The following is a 23,281-nucleotide window of genomic DNA, read 5'->3' as shown; positions in this document are numbered from 1 at the left end:
GGGTTATTTATGGCATTTAGAACTGATAAGCTGTCTGTAAATATAGTTGTTTTCTTTTTTTTTTAAAGCAAAATGGATGGCCTGATAAATAGCACATGATTCAGCTGTGAAAACTGATGCATGTTCGTGTAGTACCCCTAAGATTAAATTTTTTTCCTCCTTCGTCTACTACCGCATAAGCAGGCAGGTAGGTGGTCTTGGGATTTTGTGCCATCTGTGAATATGAAGCTCCACCCGTTGTCTTTAAGATCGGTCTTCAGTTCAGACATTATGTTGCGGAATACATTTTTTGGGGTGCAATTTTTAATAAAGTTGGTGAGTGACAGGTCTAGACAGGACGAGTTGAATTTCCACGGAGCTTTGTTTATTCGTTTTTTTGCAGTTATTAGAGGAATATTTAACTCAGATGATAATGCAAGTGATAGAGCTATTGCTCATTTGAATCTCTTAGAGCGTTTGGCATTTATAGCTGAATTTATATCATGGTCTATTATTGAATTAGTACTGTTAAGTAGTTTCGGAAGGATTCTAGCTTTCGAATGAAGTATTCTGTTTTCTATTGATGGGAGATTAGTTTCCTCAAGTATATTGTTGATGGGTGTTGTTCTAAAAGCGTATGCCGAAGCTCTAGCAGCTTGGTGGTAGGTGGGCTTGATGATATTGATGTTAGTATTACTGCTGGTTCCATAAATGTATAATCCGTAGTAAATTTTTTGCTCGGAGTCGCAAAGGTTTTTTTGCAGATATGTAATTTTTTTGTTTTTTTGAGTGGAGATTTTAGCACCGGAATATTTGGTCCATTTATCGATATCATGTAGAGTCTTTTCTAGAATTTTTGTAGTCTCTTTGTTATCGTTTCTTTTACAAAGAATGTACAGATCATCCGCGTAAAGGCAATGGTCAACGAAGCGTTGTTTGTTTACAATTTTGCTGATTTCATTGAAGGCTATTTGGAACAAGATCACTGAAAGTGGTGAACCCTGAGGAATACCGTTTTTGAGGAGAAATGATTTTGAAGTGTGGCCGTTAATTATAACCTTGAATTGTCTATTCGATAAAAATTATTTTACGTAGTTAAAAATTTTCGGGCCAACTGACCATGATTTTAAAATGTCTAAAATAACATGGGGGCCGATTCTGTCAAAAGCTTTTTCAAAGTCGATTGATAGAATGGATACATGATTTTTTGCTGATAGGGCTGTTGTTATATAGTAGTCCATGTGTAGTAGTGCATCATCACAACATTTATTTGATTTGAAGTCGAGTTGTTCAATTGCAATCAGTTTCTTCTTTGTCATAAACCAAGATAATCTAGTGGCTATAATGCGCTCGATAATTTTCGATAGGCATGATAGCAACGATATCGGCCTGTATTCTATTACTGAAGATGCATTTTTATTTTTTGGAATAATGGCAAGTTTCCAGATGTGTGGTATAAATCCGCTGTTAAAAATAGTGTTGTAAGTTTTTAGCAGTTTGGTTTTACTGAGGTAAGAAAGGTTTTTTATCATGTGGTAGGATATGCGGTCGGAACCGGGCGAAGTACCCTTCACTTTACTTAAGCAGTTGCAGAGCTCCAACATGGTTATTTGCTCGTCCATAAGGCAGGCATCTTTGTCTTTAGTGCTATATATGGTTGTTATCGGAGAGTTTTTGGCTGTATTAAATAATGCTGGAAAGTTTTCGTCCGGGGCATATTTAGCACATTCTTTTCCGAAGTGGTTTGCGATTTGAAATGGGTCAGTTAGGCTATCGTTATTTGTATTGATGACTTTTATGGTGGTAGAGGAGTGCTTCCGTGAAATTTTATTAATTTTATTCCACATATCAGACGTTGTTGTATGTCGGTTAATTGTTTTAGTGAAGTTTTCGAAGCATAGATGTTTGGCTTTTTTCAATTCATACCTGAACTTAGAATTTTGTTTTTTGTAAGTTACGAGGTTTTCCTGAGTAGGGTTGGATTTGTATTTTTTCCTCTTTTCCATTTTCAGTTTACGCAGATTTGCTAATGTTAGGTTCCACCAAGGAATCGGAGATCGATGCTACCTTTCGATTGGAGTATGTTGAGATTTGCTGCTGTGCGTATCGCTTTAGTTATTGTGGCCGCGTCTTTGTTACTCATTAATGACAGCCGTGATTTAGACATTTCACTTTCTGCTTTGCGGGAATAGTTAGACCAGTCAGCTAATTGAGTTAAAAATCTATTTGTTTTTTTTGAGGGTTTATAATTATCTGATAGTTTTATTGTGATTTTGATTGGGAAGTGGTCGCTGCCGTGTAAGTCGTCAAGAGTGTTCCAGGAGGTTAGTGGGAGTAAATTTATTGAGCAGAATGATACGTCTATATGGGAGAAGGTGTTATGTGTTGAGAAGTGGGTGGGACTCCCATCATTTAGCACACACAGTCCAGCAGCTGTTATTATATTTTCTAGATGTGTTCCTCTTTTATTGTTGGAAGTGGATCCCTAGATAGTATTCCAACCGTTGAAATCTCCAACGACTAACAGAGGAGTGGTGAATGATGTTAGGATACAGGATGGTGAATTTTATGTTGAGGCTTATTTCGACAGCTACAATTTGGTACTCGGAGTTTGTGTGGATTTGTTTGTGGGGAATATCCGATTTAATGAAAATTCCTGTGCCTTGCTTTGATGTGGTGATTTGGGTTGAGTTTGTAAAGTAGGCATTGTAGTTTTTAGGGGGGATTGGTGTGGTGTTGTGAGCGTAGTTCGTTTCTTGAAGAGATATGATGCTGGGGTTTAAATCTTTTATGAATAATTGAAGCTCAGTATAGTTGTTCTTTAGACCATGTATATTCCATTGCAGAAGGACTAAGTCCATATTAAAGAGTTTCATTAATGTAATACGGGTAAACTTTGTTGATTGTTGTCTATAGTAACCTTGTACTGAGCTAAGGGGCACCCCAATAATCCAGACCGAAAGAAAACTCCCCCGAACCAGCGTGTAAATGACACACCAACTCGGGGAGTCGTCCCTGGCCATATCACAGAGCAGCCCCCTGGTTCAAGTATTAGGTTGGCGTAGTATTATCTTATATGCTTACGTTTCTGCTAGGTCCATTGTGACCGCGTCGAGAGACTCCTCGTCACTAAACGTTACAAAATATTTATTCTCATCTATAAGAGTTTGAGTTAAACAAGAAATTGGAGACATGAAAGCGTTGTTGTTTGTTTCAATAGAAGAGTTTGTGTTGTATATGTTGGCTGATGTTTTTGGTTTTGTTAAATCAGTTTTTTCTGTTATTGTAAATGTTTTAGGCCCTAATTTTATAAAACGCAACGCCTCCATTTTCTTTGCGTTGCATTAAATTACAGTTTGCAAATCACTGCGTTCAAGCAAGTGACTGCTCGCGTTGTAACATCTGATTCTTACGTTATTGTGATTGCAGTTGTTTGAAATTGTACATTTTATACAACGCAACGCTTACTTTTTTTGTCACTTTGATTGTCAAATTTAACGCTTCAATTTTCTTGGCGTTAGTTTAAAAAGTGGTCAAATATTCTTAAAAAAAATAAGAAATATTTAAACATTTTTAAATATAATTGTTTCTGAAATAAACATACTTATGTAACTACTTTAGGTTTGGACTAGCATCAAATGTCTGCCCAGTACCGCAATTCTGTAAGTTTTTATATATTCCTACCGATGTCGTTAAGTAACGAAAAATATCGGTTGCTCTAACGAATTTAATATGCAGTATTTGAAGTTACTGATTTCTCTCGGTAATACATATTAACGACGAATATAGTTAAAAATATAAATTTCAATATTTTTAAAATTAAAAAAATCATTTTTATTTATTAAAATGTTCATTGTATTTTCGTGTTGGTAGATAAAAATGTGTGAATAAATAATCGCATTTATATTTAAAAATCAAACACCAGCTCCCCCAAATACACATATTCGCGAAACCTACTGAAAACAGAAGAACAAGAGCTTTTTTCTAAAAATCAAAGTAACCCAGTGTAATCCATATGTCTATGCCACCACAAGTGATCATTGAATCAGAATTTAGATATTTGTTGTTATAAGGACCGTCGAAAAATTCGGATGAATTTCCTTCTAAGAAAACGGCCTTAAAAAAGATTTTTTAGCTTTATATAAGTTTATACTCGTATCACATCGCTAAATAAATTGCTCACTAGGAAATTTGAATATAGGGATAAACATTATACACTCCAGAAATGTGTTAAATAAGGATATTATGCCCCATATAAAAGTTGCTCTTAAAATTCGAATACTATTTTTTAAAAGCAAATGATAATTAAGGCAAGTTAATTTGTATATTTAAAACTCAAATCAGTCTGTATCTAACGAACACAAAATGGTTGACCAATCGTACTTTCAAAGAACGGCTTATTTCAAATATTTATGTTACAAAACTAACTTCTTAACAATTATCGTTATGGCTTAACTAGAACATTTTATTTGTTGTTAACCTGACAAATGTCGTTATTTACCGACTATTTTTAACGAAAATAATCCGTATAATTCAATTCGGAGTATCTCTTAACGATAAGTATTATTAACTTATGAATTATGATAACTTAACGACAAAATTTTGTCGTTAAAAAGTTACAGAATTCCGGTAATGAGCTTCCACAAGTATCGTTCTCTACCCCAGCAGAAAACTTCACTTTTATGTTTTTAATATTTATTTTGTTATATGTTTGTGTCTTCTTTGAACAAATATTTTATGGATTCAAAAGTAAATAAATGCCATACAGCTGTTTGGCTTACAGCATTGCCAACACGATATAAGTACATCTTTTTGTATGTTTTTATTTTAAATTTTAGTATCAACTTATACAATGGCAACCACTGCTACGCAGATATTTGACAATAGAAGTGACATCGTAATATTTCGGCGTTGACTAAACGCAATGCCGTAGTGATTTATAAAATTTTATATTTTTTGTTACGCGTTCACAACAGCGTTGGTGAAGCGTTTAACGCAAGTGATTTACACAATTAGGGCCTTAATTTCATTATTTTTTGATATTGTGTTTGCTTTAGTAGAGGTTGTAGGTGTGTTTGTATCATTAAGAAGTTGGTTTGGTTTTGTTGTAGGTTGATTATTTAGTTTTGTAATTTCTGTAGATGGTGTGAATTTTTCCGTTTTGTTATTAGGTATTTCCTTGCGTTTAGTGGGAGAATAAGAGGTTGCGGCTGCATATGTGTTTTGTTTATTTGTTTGGGTTGAGTTGCTTTCCCTATATCTGCGACGAGCTTCTCCTATACTGCAATAATTTATTGTTTTTATTTTTAATATCTCTTTCATTTGTATAAAACGAGGGCACTTATTGTCAGCTGATGAGTGATCTCCCGAGCAGTTGATGCAAAATATGGGGGTGTGTGTGGTGGTAGACTGCATTCAGCACAGGTTGTGTTTCCTCTGCATCGGTTTTTAGTATGGCCAAGTAGCTGGCAGTTTTTACATCTCATCGGGTTGGGTATGTAGTGGTCCCCCTTACACTTATACCACGCAACGTCTACAGTTGTAGGTAAACGAGGTAAGGTAATAAATAAAAGAAAAACACTTGTTAATAGTAAAGTATTTAACAACCGTTATTCTACGATAGAGTGTTTTTGTTATTTTTTTTTTTAAAGACAAGATCAAAAACAACCGTACGCTTTGAATGTTAGTCGGAGACTATGTGAATTTTTTAAATGTCAAAAGCCATATACATTTTTTAAAAGTAGACAAAATCCTCTATCTATTGATATATAACATGTCTACCTTATGTTTTTACGTGGCAAATTAATTAGGGAAAACTTAACAACTCGCACATAATTTACCTAACATAAAAATTCGTAAAAAAAGAATGTTGCCTACATAACAACATTTTTATGAATGTAAATAACAGTGCTAGGTTAGGATAGAGGATTTTGTCTACTTTTCAAAAATGTATATAACTTTTGACAATCAATTCTTCCTTTATTTGATATATACATTTGTTGTTAATCGTACAAAAGAAAAATGGAGAAAATCGGGAAATATTTAGAACCGAGGTCATCAAAAAAACTGGAGTAGGGTGGGTAAAAATGTTAAAATTTAATTTTCAAATGCGAATATCTCCTAAGCTATAAGAGATAATTGATAGCTGTAATTTTGAAATCAGAACACAAACGAAGAAATAGGATAATTTTTAAAATTGAACATTAGAGTGCTCCAAAAAAATTAAATTGCGAATTTTGACCGTCCCCCCCTCTAGAATTGTTCTATGTATTGTAGAAACACATTGTGTAAAATATTAGGATGATAGGATAACGTTAACTGGTGGCGCAACGACGCTGAAATTTTGAGGTGCATTTACAAGGGGAAAATATGCAATTTTTTCAGTTTTTGTAAAAATTTTGCCATTAAATAATAACTTTTACAATTTAATTTAAAAGAATCGAAATGTGTACGTAATTGTCGTTATACAGGTATGTTCTGCAAATCACATTTTATAAAAGTGGTTTGAAATCACATAAAAGGTGTTCTGAGCACATAATTTTGTGATTTTAAAACGTTCAACAAAGTCACTAATGTTTTCAAATCACTTGGTTATTTCTGCGGCTATTGAATGGAAAATATTAAAATAAATTATTTAAATAAATTAAACAATATGTCCTTTATTAATTTTCTTATAGAATTACTTGTTTTATTAAAAAAACACCTAAAATTTAATAAAAATCTTTTCTGCTGTAAAAAGTTTATTTGCTTTTGTGATTTCTTTTGTGGTTTCAGATTTGTTTTCAGTTGTCAGCTGTTTATGATTTTCGAAAATACATGGAAGCTTGCCGGACTAAAATTTGTTAATGTTTGTCTAAAATATGTTCAATATCTTTAAATTAATTATAGAATTCGTCATAAAATTTATAATATTTGTTAGATTATACTATAAGTTATCAATATGCGTTAAGTTTTTTGCGCTAATTGAAAAAAAAATGCAACAAAGTTGAAGCAAGTGGTAACCAAAAGCAATTGTGTACTGTGGCAGCTTTGCTGTTTTGTTTTATTTTTGACATAGTGGTTGAGCTTGCGCCATAGTTTTTGCAAAATTTGTATAAAATGTAGTTCCATTCTTTTTAATTCCATTAAAGATATAACAGAAGCTCCAGGCATTTTTTTATTTTCACTTTAATATTTCTACAAAATTATTAGCAAAACAAAACATTTAAAATAAACGAATCAGCTGTTTTCTTGTGCTTTCGAAAATTTAAAATCACACCGAAAAATATAATAACAGTGTGATTTACATAACAGGCACAAATCACACGTGTGATTTTAAAACGGTATGTGATTTGAAATCACGTGGATTACAGAACATACCTGATAATAAGATATAAAAGACAAAAATTGGTGAAAAAATGTTAAAGTTATTAAAAAATCGCCAGGCCATTAACGTGTCTCAGGCCACTAGAACAAGAAATTTATGAACAAAATTAACATATTTTGAGAAATATTAAAATAAAAGCTTATTTTTACTTAAAATATATCCATATTTACTTGTATATGAGTTTTTGTCCTCGTAGGATACCGTTAACCTATTCGCAGGTATGACCAAAAAAATTAAATTTTTTTAACGGCAGTTTCAAAACTCAAATTTCAAATTTTTAAAAATTTTGTTAAACAAATTTCAGAATTTTTTGATCATCACATAGGGATTTATTGACAACATAATAGGAAATAAAAATGTGAAAAAAGTATGTCAATACCTCCTATAGTTTTTCCGTACCTGCGATATAAATTTTGCGATTTATTTATTTTTTATTTATTTTTAAATCGCCAATGAAATCACAATTTCTTACAGGCTAGCATAATTCTTAAATCTTAATTAAAATGTATTTACTATAGTATAATTTAAAAATACAAAGTTTAAATGTCATCAGTTTAATAAATGAATACTCCGTTTGATGACGTTAGGATCAGTCGAATAGTCAATAAGATGATAGAAGTTATTGAATTGAGCACTAACTCTACGCATTGGATCAAAGTTTGCATAATTTGAACGGAAATATTGGATCTTAAGTGGGATATAATTCCTTGTTGGTCGATTTGGAACTATGAATTCGATTTTACGAAGTAGGAATTCCGAATTAGTAGCGATTTTCGAGAAAAACTAATTTTTTGGCCATATTTTGGAGAATGACCAGAATTTCCTTACTGTAATGATTTTTAAGTAAAAGCTATTCAGAATAATATAGTTCAGGTTATTTTAAATATAGTCTGAAAGTTTTACTAAAATCGGAAAACTTTAACCCTTAAATCGTGAAGGTCAAAGGTCAATTTTTTCAATATTTGGAATTTCTCATGGAAAGATAGCGAAATATTATATATTTTTGGGCCGATTTTGATGAAACTTAAGAAAAATATAAAATGAAGTCTAGTATTCACAATAACAGTACAAAAATTTAAATTAACCCTTAATAGCACTTGGGGTCCAAATGACCCTCAACTTTTAAAATCACGAAAAACACATTAATTTTGACCCCAAGTACTCTTAAGGGTTAATATCCATTTTTGTACTGTTATTGTGAATACTAGACTTCATTTTATATTTTTCTTAAATTTCATCAAAATCGGCCCAAAAATATATAACATTTCGCTATCTTTCCATGAGAAATTCCAAATATTGAAAAAATTTACCTTTGACCTTCACGATTTAAGGGTTAAAGTTTTCCGATTTTAGTAAAACTTTCAGACTATATTTAAAATAACCTGCACTATATTATTCTGAATAGCTTTTACTTAAAAATCATTACAGTAAGGAAATTCTGGTCATTCCCCAAAATATGGCCAAAAAATTAGTTTTTCTCGAAAATCGCAAAATTTATTTCGCAGGTACGGAAAAACTATAGGAGGTATTGACATACTTTTTCACATTTTTATTCCCTATTATGTTGTCAATAAATCCCCATGTGATGATCAAAAAATTCTGAAATTTGTTTAACAAAATTTTTAAAAATTTGAAATTGGAGTTTTGAAACTGCCGTTAAAAAAATTTAATTTTTTTGGTCATACCTGCGAATAGGTTAACGGTATCCTACGAGGACAACAACTCATATACAAGTAAATATGGATATATTTTAAGTAAAAATAAGCTTTTATTTTAATATTTCTCAAAATATGTTAATTTTGTTCATAAATTTCTTGTTCTAGTGGCCTGAGACACGTTAATGGCCTGGCGATTTTTTAATAACTTTAAAATTTTTCACCAATTTTTGTCTTTTATATCTTATTATAACGACAATTACGTACACATTTCGATTCTTTTAAATTAAATTGTAAAAGTCATTATTTAATGGCAAAATTTTTACAAAAACTCAAAAAATTGCATATTTTCCCCTTGTAAATGCACCTCAAAACTTCAGCGTCGTTGCGCCACCAGTTAACGTTATCCTATCATCCTAATATTTTACACAACGTGTTTCTACAATACATAGAACAATTCTAGAGGGGGGGACGGCCTGTAGCTAGAAAGTTTTTTTCGTCCATACAATCTTGGAGCACTCTATTGAACATACCCGAGGTGTCCTACTTTGGGAACCCCTGGTCCCCCTCCTGGTAAGCTCATGAGGTCCAAATTGAAAACTTAAACTCGACTACACTTACCCTTTGCGCATGTGAAATTTCATTCAAATCGGACTAAGGGATTAGAAGTTACAGATTTATTTCCCTCTTTTTTTTTTTCTCATACCACTTTGCGCTGTCCAAAAAAGTCGGTTAACCGACCTAAAAAACCTAACTCTATGAATGTATTGGTAAGATTTTGTTTTTATGTATTGGTCATAGAATAAACACATAGAACAGAAGGAGAGAGTAATATATATGAAAAATTATTCTCTTTTCACACATACGGGTGATAAAATAACAAAATACATGCAATACATTCTCATGAATTAGGTTTTTGACAACAGACTTAGGTTTTTGGCTCTCAGTTACCTATCTAGTTGTTGTCTATGGTATTGGTGTTCAAACCACTTTCACCACACTCCTCGAACACACATAGTTGTAAAAAAGCGACTTTAAAAATTATAACAAAATTGTATTACAAGTAAATTTAAAAATTCAAACAACTCTCAAATTATTTAATGTATATTTGACCTGAAAGATTTTATAAATAGATTTTTCAGCTTTTTCTTTCATAATATCCGCAAAAATTAAATTTATTTGAATTTCTATTAATTTTCAATACCATATTTTACAAATGTGTTTTTTTCAGTTTTAATATCAACCCCCAAAAATTAAAAGTCAAAAAAATTAAAAAAAAATATTTTTCGTTTGAGCAAAATATAAATACATGTTTCGGTTATTTTAATGGTTTATGTGTGTGGAAAAAATCAAAAGAATATTATGCGTCTGTGAAAGAGTGTATTAGAATAGAAATTTTATTGCAATTTGCAAAAAGTTTTGAATTCAAATCTCTTTCTGAAGTGTGTTTAATTCACATACCACTTGTATGTGAGAAAAGAGAAAAAAGTTGTTGTTGCAGAAAAATTGAGAGGCCTTCTTGTTATTTTTTGGTAAAAACAAATAAATTTTAAAATTGTTTGTTGTTTTCAATATAAAATACGAAAGAAAATGTTCGTTCGCATCGATTAAAAAATAGCCCAAGTGACAAGGAAAATCGTACTCTTGGGATCAAAATAAGAAACTTTGCCCAAGGAACTATACCTCTAAAATGAATTCTGATGTTCCTTATTTCGACCCAAAGGTCAAATTTTGAAAAATCCCACTTTGACCCATTTAAAGTGCCCCAATCGTGTCTAAATGTATGATGCGATTCATGTTTTCTTACTAATTTTTGCATGCTGAACATGAGTTTTACATTTTTCAATTATTTATCAAAATAGCGAATGCCGATTCTGAATTGAATAACCATGAAAATATTTTACCTTTTGTTAAGAATTAGTGTGCTGAATTCCCAATTATTGATAAATTCACTGAAATTTATTGTTGGGGGATAAGTAGTTCCTATGCGCATTTCACTGGTTGCTTAGGCCAGATCATCAAGAAACCTTTTCCCAAAAGGCTTTAGAAAAAATAAAGATATTATACAAATAAAACAATAGAGTGAATGAGAATTGGAAAAGGGTATGGATTTTTGGAATCGTGTTATATTTACTGACGAAAGTAAGTATAATATTTTCGGAAGTGATGGCCGATCCAAAATTTGGAGAAAACCAAACACTGCACATGATCCAAAGAATATTATACCTACAGTCAAACATGGTGGACGCAACGTTAGGTTTGGGGGCCATGGAGTCATTTTGAGTGGGTCGTTTGGTTTTTGTCGAGGGTAACATGGACCGCTATCAATATAAAAACATATTGGAACATAATCTTAAGCCATCTGTTGATAGCTTGGGCCTGGAAAATATATGGATTTACAAGCAAGATAACAACCTTAAGCATGCTGCGCACGTTATTCGAGACTGGCTTCTTTATTATGTCCTAAGATAGCTATATTCACCTCTCGAGTCACCAGACTTAAAATTTTATGCGAAAATATAAAATTAGTAGCCGTAAAATATTAAAAACCGATCTTATTCGAGCATGGAACTAAATAACACCATCTATTACAGAGAATTTGGTGAAATTAATGCACCATCGTCTTCAAGCAGTTATTGATGCCCAAGGTGGACCAACCAAATATTAAGAATTTATTTATTTTTTTTTAATTTTATATAAAATTTTTAAATAATATTTATTTTTTTGTAGCTGTATGTAGACTTTTTTCCTATGAATTTTTAATGCTTTTGTTATTATTGTTTTTGTTATTTAAATGAATTACTTTTTTATTTTTAAATAAACTTATGTATTAATACCTTAAATATTGACATACATTTTTTTAAAAATAAAATATTCTTATTAATTTAAAAAAAAAATTGGGCTGATTTTACAAAATTTTGTGTGTGTGTCAAATAACCGGAAAAATAGATTTTCGTAAAAAAACCAATTTGCCTATCACGTGGTGCTAGGACCAAAATTTGTATGTATATATTTTTAACGATTCTAATTTATTTTATTTCAGGCTTATGCTGCTGGTTGCAACATTGTAATATTAGCCAGTACTTTTGAACGTGTACAGATAATACCGGGTGCTAGACATGGTTATGTGAAAATTTCAGCACTTGATTGCAGCACTGACACTGGAAAAATTGCTGCAGCTTATGAAAACAAGGTTTATATATTTGAACCAACGCCAGTATTACAAACAGATAAACGATATACTCACTTCTTGGATTATAGGTAATTTTTAATTCGTTTTTTCAATGTTAAAAAAATCGAGATGCTTTGAAAATAAAAAATAATTAATTACATTTATTAAATTTTACCATTATTTTACAATATTCTATATATACGACTTATATATACATATGTATATATAGACGACTTAAAAATGCAGAATTTTTTCAAATTTCCAGCTTTTATTTTGAAACATTGGTACAATATAAATTTATGCAAAATATAGTCCATTGTTAACTATGTCCTTTTCCCATTCCATTTTATAAATATTTAATCCAAAATCAACTGTTTATTAGATATGGAGTTTTTCGACCAATGCTCGCTTCAAACGAATCAGTTCGGTGATGATTCTCTGTGATGGTCTGATCAGATTTCAGCAGCTCATAATAGATAGACCATGGATATTTGGTTTTGGTGTCGATTCGGCTGGTTGGCCGGATTTCACATACGATCTCTTACGATTCGGGTTAACTTAATGAATCCATTTTTAATCACGCGTTCAATCATCAAAATCACCACTTCTGAACCGCACATACCATCTCTCGAACGTTGAAACCAATGGAACACATTCACCATAAGCATTGATGAGCAATCGGTGTGCTTCAGCTTCACTTTATTCAATTTAAGAAGTAAAGCAAAACTTCCCCTTACCCCACAAAATTCGACATTTTCGAAGCAAAAAAAACGTTGTTAACACTAAAATGTTCAATAACAAATGGTGTTTTCTTTTCTGGCATAAGTGATGCATTTATTCTGCCTTTTACCCTTCTTTGTGTTCTTTTCTGAAACAAATGTAGTTTGGCCGTGTTCTTTTCTAATAATGTTACCATAAAACCCTGAATATATGCAACATGTTTCACCTTTAATTTTATCAAAGGGTTAGAAATGCACCACTTTTTATGTAAGCAAAAATTATAGTTTTATAATATTTAGAAGCTACATAAAAGAAAAGTGCATAAATGGTAATGGTTTTTGTTCGTTAAAAATGCAACACATTATGAGGGTATGGGTAACCTTTAATAAATGGTACAAAATATATAGGCAACATTTTGTGTCAGAAAAGAAAACACGTAAAAAAACGTTTTCAAAAGACAGCGGTTCAAAGTAAATCCCGTATTTTTAAGTCATACACCCAATTAAAAATTTAACCGAAATAAATTTTGTGGTTTAATTTATGTCAAAATGTTCAATATTAAGACCTATAGTTAATGCAAACTTTAAGTTAAGTTTTTGACTTGAAGATCAAGTGACAATTATGTTATAGTGTACCGCAGGATTCTACCATCCAAAATTAAGCTTTGGATTAGTTAATCTATATATCTGTGGTCACAAGCAATAACCGCCTAATTCAAAAAACATGTTTTTGAGAAAAAGCAATTTATAGTTATAAAAGCGTTTCTGAGAAAAATAAAAGAATGCATTAGAAAAAGTAGAATGCAGAATCAAAGCTTCTTACCCCCACAATGCTAAAATGAAAAATTATAAAAAAGCTTTATTTATTAGAGAAATATTTAATAAAAACAAATATCATCGCTTAATGCAACTAAGAAATACTAAATTGAAAGTGCTAATGTCTGATTGGGCGTTTGTTGAAAACAAGTGTTTTGATTGTTGCTTGGCATATGTTGAGTTAAGCTGTTATTACATATTTAAATATTGACATGTCAAGTAATTAAACCAATTTGCAATAATCGCTTATCTTTAGTTTGGCTATTATAATAGCACTCTTATTTATGAAAATTTATTTTGTGAAAAATAACAATAACAACTAAAGTCATTATAAGCTATTTAAACAAAATAAAATATAATTGAATGTTTTCTTAAGTATATTTTGGCGTTTATTGTAAATGCAATAGTCTTCCTTAGGACTTAAGCCAATATGTTTATAATTAATAACTTTTTAAATAAGAAAGTTAGGAAGGTAGGAATTTCACGTATACATACAGTTCTATGAACAGTATAATGTAGCATGTATAACTCAAATCTTTCTTAAGTCGACTTAGGTGGTTATTACTTATGACCACAGATATATAAAAGAGGTAACGTTACTGACTCACTGACTGACTGAAAGATACAAAAAAACTTAAAATTGCATGTTACTCCATTCAAAAAATAAGCTGACAGGTGTTTCGTACTTTTTCGAAATTCGAAACTTTTAGGGGAGAAAACGGGTAAAAACTTTTACTGCACCCTTTTTTGGCACCCTATGTATCTTTTAAACCAATAAACATAGAATCAAATTTTAAATCGTATTCTTTACTTATCAAAAAATAAAAAAATATAAGTTTGGTACTTTTTGGAAATTCGAACCCTTAAGGGTAAAAATTGTGTTTATTTTTGGTACTTTTTCATAAAATATAAACATATAATTCTATAATTTGACATAGACATACGAATATTTTATTATGAGCTCCCACCACGTTACAGAAATTTATTTGAATAAAATTGTACCACCTCAATGGGGATAAAAAAAGGTACCAAAAAGGGGATAAAATCGGGAAAATACATTATATTTGAAATTATTAAGCCAATTTTGATATTTTTTTTACGTTGGTTCCTGGATTCATACAAAAATTAACTAATGGAACTCGAGTGCCAAGGTGTATATTGGGCCAAATCCGGGTAAACAGTTTGGTACTTTTTTAAAACATATTTATTATTGGGCACATTAACACATATTTTAATATTTTGAGACATGCCTGTAGGATAAACAATTTTGGCAAAATGGAATATTTTTAAATTTCAAACTTGCGGGGTGTTCAAAGAAGAAAAGGGAATGGTACTTTTCTCCTAATGGTACTTTTTTAACATTTTAAATAATTTCAGTTATCGACATTAAAGTTAGCTGATATGTATCTGAGTGAAGTTAGTGTTAGGAATAAGGGATAATATTTAGGTACCAAAATGTGTGAACTGAACTATAGGTACTTTTTTGTTCTTTTAATGGTACTTTTTTGAAATTTCTATAACAATGGACTTAGAAACATGAAATTAAACATATATGGTCCTAGGTTAGGTTAGGTTCCATGGGTAGCCACTCTTCAAGCAGCTCACTTGGGTCCATTCAAAACTGATCCCATTGTGATACCCAAGGGGTAAACATCTTGGTATTAATTATACGTCCGTTGTTTCCAGGCTAAACCAACCAGATTCTCTGATGAAAGAGAAGATTCGTCTAAGACTTATCCTTGATAGCTCATCTAAGCATGATAGGAATGGTGTTCCGAAGATGCGTTCCCTCAGATTTATCAGAGCCGGGCATTGACAGAATAGGTGTGACACCGTCTCATCCTCTTCTTCATTATGGCAGCTCCTACAGTAGTCATTATACCGTAGGCCCAATCTCCTAGCATGTGTCCCAATTATACAGTGTCCTGTAATGAAGGAGACAATTAGCCTTATTTGCTCACGACGAAATTCCATAAGTAGATTCGTCCTGCTGGCATCATATACGGGCCAAGTAGACCTCGTTGTAACACAGGAAGACTCATTGGTCCACCTGCTTTGTGCAGATTCATATAGTGTCCGCTGAACAGCCATCTTGCATATAGCAAGGGAAATACCAGAAAAGGGGTCGATCTCATCATCATCCATCATCGCCCCCATTTTGGCCAGTTCGTCAGCTATACAATTACCCTGATTACCATCGTGGCCAGGGACCCATATAAGCGTTATCCTAGAATGTCTCGCTATCTCATTAAGGGATACCCGGCATTCCTCGGTTAACCTAGATGTCGTAAAGACACCCGCTATTCCTTTAACGGCAGCCTTGCTATCGGTAAATATACATATATCACCAGATATTTGATAAAACCTCAGCCAGTTGGATGCACGTTTAATGGCCGTAATTTCCGCCTGAAGAGCCGTACAGAAGTTAGGTAGCCTGAAATAGGATTTAATCCCATAGTTCTCAATAAAGAAACCACCACCGACCCTATTGCCCCTCTTTGAGCCATCAGTAAATACCCTTATGACATCATCAGGGGGTAAGAGTCCGCGCTGCCATGAATCCCTATTCGGGATCTTAATATGGAAATGCATATCGAAAAATGGTTTTGCGATGCAGTAATCGACATTACTATGTAAGTACCCATAGTAGTTCAGTATCTTAGAGTGCCCATGATCTTTACCATACCACGAACATCCAGCATTTAGTCTCACAGCAGAGTTGAGAGCCATTTGTATCACCATCAAATCAACTGGTAACCAGTTCAGGATAGTAAAAAGTGCCTTAGAGGGGGTAGTCCTTATAGCGCCTGTAATCAGTATCGCAATAGTCCTGAGAACTCGTTCCACAGCCTTACGGTGAGTAGCATTATCCAAGGCGTGCCACCACACCAACACTCCATAGAACAAGATGGGTTTAACAACTGCTTTGAAGATCCAACTGATACCCTTCGGCATAATACCCCAGCTTGTACCAATTGCCTTCTTACAGGAGTAGATGGCTACATAAGCCTTGTTAATCCTGTTTTGAATATTCAAATTCCAGGACAATCTTTTATCTAGAATGATGCCAAGATACTTCGCATTATCTCTAATCTCAAGACTGATTCCATTCAGTCTAGGTGGTCTGAAGTCATCGATCTTATACCTCCTAGTGAAGAGAACCAGTTCCGTTTTTTGTGGGTTCACACTAAGTCCACATGAAATACTCCACTCACTCAGTGTACTTAATGCTGATTCCATACAACTGGATATTGTATCCAGAAATTTACCAGATATAAAAACTGCAACATCGTCAGCATATGCGACTGTCTTGATCCTTCTGTTGTCCATCCTGATCAACAGGGAATTCATAGCCAAATTCCACAGAAGTGGTGATAAAACACCCCCCTGCGGGGTTCCACGATTGGCCACTTTTAAAACACACCACCTAAAGTAGCACAAATGACTCTATAACCGAGTATCTTTTCGACTAGTCGGCGAACACATAGATCAATTCCCAGTTCATCCATCGCAGATAGGATGGCATCGGGCCTGACATTATTAAAAGCTCCTTCAATATCGAGAAAGGCAACAAGTGAATACTCCTTATGTATTAGCGACTCCTCAATGGAGCCAACTAGCGAATGTAGAGCTGTTTCCACAGATCTGCCTTTGGTGTAGGCATGTTGGGATTTAGAGATGAGTTCCGACGGAATGGTCATTCTCAGATATACGTCAATCACCCTTTCTAGGGTTTTCAGCAGGAAGGATGCAAGGCTAATTGGCCTATAATCCTTTGGTTTAGTGTGAGTCGCCTTACCACCTTTAGGAATGAAGACTACTCTGCATCTCGTCCACCATGTGGGGATATAGGTCCATCTAATACACGCTGTGTATATGCTAATGAGCCATGGTACAACTATTTCTTCGTTCTTTTGAAGATCAGCAGGAATAATGCCATCCGGCCCAGGAGATTTAAACGGGTCGAAGCTTTTGATTGCCCATTGGATTCTATCCCTGTTTATCGGAACAGAGTTATCACCCGGAGCAACAGAATCGGCAGCCCCATTCATAGTCTCATCATCGACTGGAAGGCAACCTGGAAAATGAGTATCTAATAGGACCTCAAGTGTTTCCTTACTATTCAGAGTCCATCTACCACAGGGTTTCTGGATATAGCTTGGTACAACCGGTGAAGTTGATAGAATTTTACGTAATCGGTTAGTCTCAGAGGATCCTTCCACGCCGCTACAGAAGTCCCTCCAGGCATTCCTTTTCGCATTCCTCGTAAGGTTCTTAAAGTGGTTCACTGAGGACTTATATTCCGGCCAGTTACCCAGCCTCTTTGCCTCGTTGAACAATTTACGACACGCCCTTCTTGCGTGTGCAATCTCAGGGTTCCACCAGGGTGGCTTATTCCTACCCCTGCAGATATTCGGCTTACAGGCCAAATTAGTAGCTGATTGGAACGCTTCTGTAAGTGCCTCAACTGCTACCTCAATATCGTCCCTATTTTCAATAGTGGGCGTGTTTGGTAGAGACCGGGAGAGTACATCACTCTGCAACTCCCAATTGGTCTTCCTCCTATTTAGAATGGTATTATCATTCCTATAAGTTACACTGATATTGAAATCAATATATAGATGATCAGAAAAAGAGCAGTCGTCGGAGACAGCCCAATTGTTAATCATACTGTGGTGCTCAGCACTCACAAGTGTTAAGTCTAGTACCTCACTTCTGTTTGAAACAATGAAGGTAGGTTCTGAACCTCTATTAACTACTTCCAAACTACTATTAAGTATGAAACTGAAAAGACTCTCACCTCTTGTGTTGGTGTCGCTGCTACCCCATACAATGTGGTGCGAGTTAGCGTCAGCACAGATAACCAATGGTATCCTGGACTCATTCGCCTTTTTCACAGCACTACGGATATCATCGTTTGGTGGATGCTCCCCGTGGTCATGCGCCATGTAGCTGGATATCAGCCATTACAAACAGCCTTCATTAGTTTCCCATGAGACTGCTACTGTATCTTCATTACTGTAATCAGACAGAATGAAGATTTTCAAAGAGCTTTTAGCCAATGGTCCTAAGTGAGTGAGAATTCTAGGGTGAGACTTTTTGGTACTTTTTCTTTATTGGAATGGTACTTTTTGTAATTTCTTCACCAATGAGCCTAGAAACATGAAATAAAGCTTATATGGAACCGAGTGAGTGGGAAACCACAAGTGTGGGCTTTTTGGTACTTTTTCTATATTCTAATGGTACTTTTTTGAATTTTCTATAGCAGTGGACTTAAAGACATGAAATTAAGCATATATGGTCCTAAGTGAGTCAGAATTCTAGGGGGAGACTTTTTGGTACTTTTTCTTTATTCGAATGGTACTTTTTGTAATTTCTTCACCAATGAACCTAGAAACATGAAATAAAGGTTATATGGACCAGAGTGAGTGGGAATCCACAATTGGCTGCTTTTTGGTACTTTTTCTATATTCTAATGGTACTTTTTTGAATTTTCTATAACAATGGACTTAGAAACACGAAATTAAGAAGGAAGACTTTTTGTTACTTTTTCTTTATTCAAATGGTACTTTTTGTAATTTCTTCACCAATGAACATAGAAACATGATATAAAGGTTATATGGAACCGAGTGAGTGGAAAACTACAAGTGGGTGATTTTTGGTACTTTTTCTATAATGGTACTTTTTGAATTTACTATAATATAATGGACCTAGAAATATGAAATTAAGCGTATATGGTCCTAAGTGATTGAAAATTCAAGCTTTTTGGTACTTTTTTTAATTTTCATAGCAATGGACTTAAAAACATGAAATTAAGCATACATGCTCCTAAGTGAGTTAGAATTCTAGGGGGAGACTTTTTGGTACTTTTTCTTTATTCGAATGGTACTTTTTGTAATTTCTTCACCAATGAAGCCATGAAATTAGTGTGAGTGAGTGGGAAACCACAAGTGGGGGATTTTTGGTACTTTTTATATATTCTAATGGTACTTTTTTGAATTTCCTATAATAATGGACCTAGAGTTTCCAAAAAATCGAAGAATTTCAAAACCGCGGTTTCGCTTTTAAAAAATTAAAAAGCGATCGGTTTCGGTTTTGTGATAATTTATTAAATATTAAGTATTATAGAAACAAAATTAGTTGATAATATAGGAAATGATATACAAATATAAAATTCAAACTTGACGGGTTATGGTTTAGTGAATGCGAATTTAAAAGTGATAATCAATGGTACTATTTCCTTATTGCAATAGTACTTTTTGAATATTTTATAATAATAAACCTAAAAATTTAAAATTAGGAACACATTTTGCATTTTCTATAATAATGGACCCAGAAATATGAAATTAGACATTTACAATTAGATTCAGAAAGTGGGACTTGATAGTACTATTTCTTTCTTCTAATTGGGGTGGCGAAGCGCACCGTGTCAGCTAGTCTATAAATAAATCTAATCCGATGTTACACACTTTTGATGAGTTTAAAGTAGAGTTTCCAAAAAACCAAAGAATTTCAAAACCGCGGTTTCGGTTTTTAAAATTGGAAAACCGATCGGTTTTGGTTTTATTTCGGTTTTGTGATAATTTATTAAATATTAATGTTATATAAACAAAATCAGTTAATATGACCCCTTTCACACTAGGCAATTTAGTTGCGCTAGTCTCTTGGCCAACAACAAAACAACATGCTGAATTTTCTTCTCCTTAACCCGACATTATCTCTTGCAAATGGAAAATTGGTTCTAAAACGGCTGCACCGATTTGATTGAATTTTGGAACATAGATATTCGTTTACCTGGAAGCAATAATAGACTATAGTTTTTCTTAACTTGGACCACAAAGGGACGAAAGAGGGCAAAATTTGTACCACCCATACAAAGTAAATAGTTATTTTCGAATATCTGCAGAACTAAAATTGTGACTATATTCAAACTTTATACGAATCAATTTCGTATCACTGTTTGAAGTTTAACTAAAAATGGAACGGATCGGAACAGGAGGTGTGACACCACCCATACAAATTGTGGAAGTATTGAAATTTAGTCCGAATAGAACCCTTATCATTTTACATGGTTTGGCTGAAAATGGGCGGTATTAAATTAGTGGGCGTGGCACCTACCAAACAAAGTAAATAGTTATTTTCGAATATCTGGAAAGGCTTCAAACTTCATATGAGTTAATTTCTTATCAGTGCAAGAAGTTAATAAAAAAATGGGAAGGATCGGATCTCGGGGTGAGTCACCTCCCATACAAAGTAATTAGTTATTTCTAAATATCTTGAGATCTATAATTACTAGATTCATCCAACTTTGTCCGAATAGCTCTCTTATAATTTTACATAGAATGAAAATGGGCGGCAGTGGATAAGTGGGCGTAGAACTTCCCATGCAAAGTATATAGTATTTTCGAATATCTGCAGAACTATTATTGCGACAGACTTCAAACTTTATACGAATCAATTTCTTATCAGTATATGAAGTTTATCCAAAAATGGGACGGATGGGAACAAGGGGTGTGGCACCCCTTCTTAATTTCTGGCATAACAGGACACTGGCATCAACGTAATTTACACAAAGTTTAAAGACTCTTACAATTAGATTCACTTGATATTCGAATATTTATATATTTTATCTACAATGGTAACAAAATAACTCATTTGAAGCATTACTTTAACTATTTTATAATAAATAGCTTTCATATCATTATAAGGAGTCTGGCTAAAAATAGGCGAATGTATTAAAAAAAGCTTCAAGATTTTTTAAAATCACTGGATATTTTTTATATCTTCAACGGCATAGTATGCAATTAATCACAAACAAGAAATTCCGGTATTAATTATATTCATTTATTTGCTTATAAAATCTTTTCACATTTTTTTATTTTACTTCAACAGGGGTTGAAAAAGGAGAACTAAACCAAACTGAGAAGTTTCGTTTTTAAAATTATATTTTTTGAATTTTCTAGGAAATTCATTTTCAGCAAATTCATTTGATTTTAAACTTGACGGGGGTTCAAGTGTGGAAAATTGATACTTTTTCTTCTAATGGTAGTTTTTATTATATTAAATTATTTTACTTATATGTATATATATTAGGGTGGCCCTTAATAAACGAAAGTTGGATTTTTGTCAGTCTCACCCACACTCGGTCCATTATTTCACCTAGCCCCCATACAAACATCCTCCGAAATAATTTATGTAGGTATCTACACAAGTTTCGCTCCAAATAAGTTTTATATATACCGAATTTATGTCACCAAATTTTATCATGATCTGTCCATAATTAGTCATTGCTTCCGTAAATCACTTTAACGTTCATAAATCTTATAAAAATGTTGGTATACACATAAAATTCAACATAAATAACTTTCACATAGACATATACTTCGATCTAATTTCATGGTGATCGGTCAATAATTGGTCATAGCTCCCATATTAGGCCCACTTCGAAAATTACTCACGAATATAAATTATTGAATTTTTAAAAGAAAAATGTTACTTAGTGTAGGGTATTATACTTTATTACTTGTTTTTTAAGGAAATTTTAATATATTTATGGGAAAATGCATGGTGGTAATAATAAAAAAACATATGGAAAAATCGTACGTTCGCGACCCGTACGTTCGATACCGGTACTTAAGCTAATTAAATAAAAAACCAATAGAGATATTTTATTGTGTAAATACCGAATAGATTTTAATCGCTTTAAAAGTGTATTCCGTTACCACATGTTTATAACTATCATTATGAAAACTTAAACTCGGTGAAATCCATCTTTTGCCCTAACCATAAAGCTACCAAAATGCTATCGAATCGCAAAAAAAAGCTAGGAAAAGTTTTGTTTTATATCTATGAACTATTGACAAAACAACTTAAGTGAAATTTTAAAATTTTTCAGGGGAGCACAAAAACTGTTGAATTTATCGATCAATATTTTATTATTTGTCCTTGAAGAACTTTACTATATGTCTCAAAGAATTATAGAAAGGATAATTTTGATAACGAATGAGCTCAATTTCCTTACTGTTATAAATTTTAAGTAAAACCTATTCAGAATATTATAGTCCAGGTTATTTAAATGTAGTCTGCAAGTTTTACTAAAATTGGAAAACTTTAAACCTTAAATCGTAAAGGTCAAATTTTTCAGTATTTGGAATATATAATTTAAAGATAATTATAACGAAAGATAAGAATAACGAAATGTTATTTACTTTTAGGCCGATTTTGATGAAACTTAAGAAAAATATAACATGAAGTCCAGTATTTATAATAACAGCAGAAAAATGGAAATTAACCCTTTATGGCACTTGGGGTTAAAATGACACTCAGATTTTAAAATCAATACAGAAATGAAATACGGTTTTATTTTCAGATGAATGAAAATTCAACTTAAAAAACTCTGATGAAGAGAATACGCAGGCAACAAAATAAACGATTGGATCCTAAGTATTGTCAATGTACTGTAAAACACGAGGCGGTAATGTGATGTACTGGGTTGCTTTTCCGGAAATGTCCATTTTTACATGTACCAACTTTGGATGCGTGTAACTTTTTATAGGGACGACATAAAAGTTTA

At 32.9% G+C, this 23,281-nt stretch overlaps 1 protein-coding gene across 1 annotated transcript in view; it reads left to right on the top strand.

The window, feature by feature from the left end:
- Positions 1 to 23,281, top strand: part of Rbcn-3A (Rabconnectin-3A) — a 452,485-nt gene that overhangs the window by 32,131 nt on the left and 397,073 nt on the right. The window contains exon 2 of the mRNA XM_065506903.1: positions 12,044 to 12,261. Coding sequence (XP_065362975.1) covers positions 12,044 to 12,261 — 218 coding nt within the window. The remainder of the gene's footprint in view (positions 1 to 12,043; positions 12,262 to 23,281) is intronic.

Source organism: Calliphora vicina, chromosome 4 (assembly GCF_958450345.1).
Source record: "Calliphora vicina chromosome 4, idCalVici1.1, whole genome shotgun sequence".
NCBI classification, from domain to species: domain Eukaryota; kingdom Metazoa; phylum Arthropoda; class Insecta; order Diptera; family Calliphoridae; genus Calliphora; species Calliphora vicina.
Note: the sequence above shows the minus strand (reverse complement) of the source record. Positions and strands in the feature narration are given on the sequence as shown.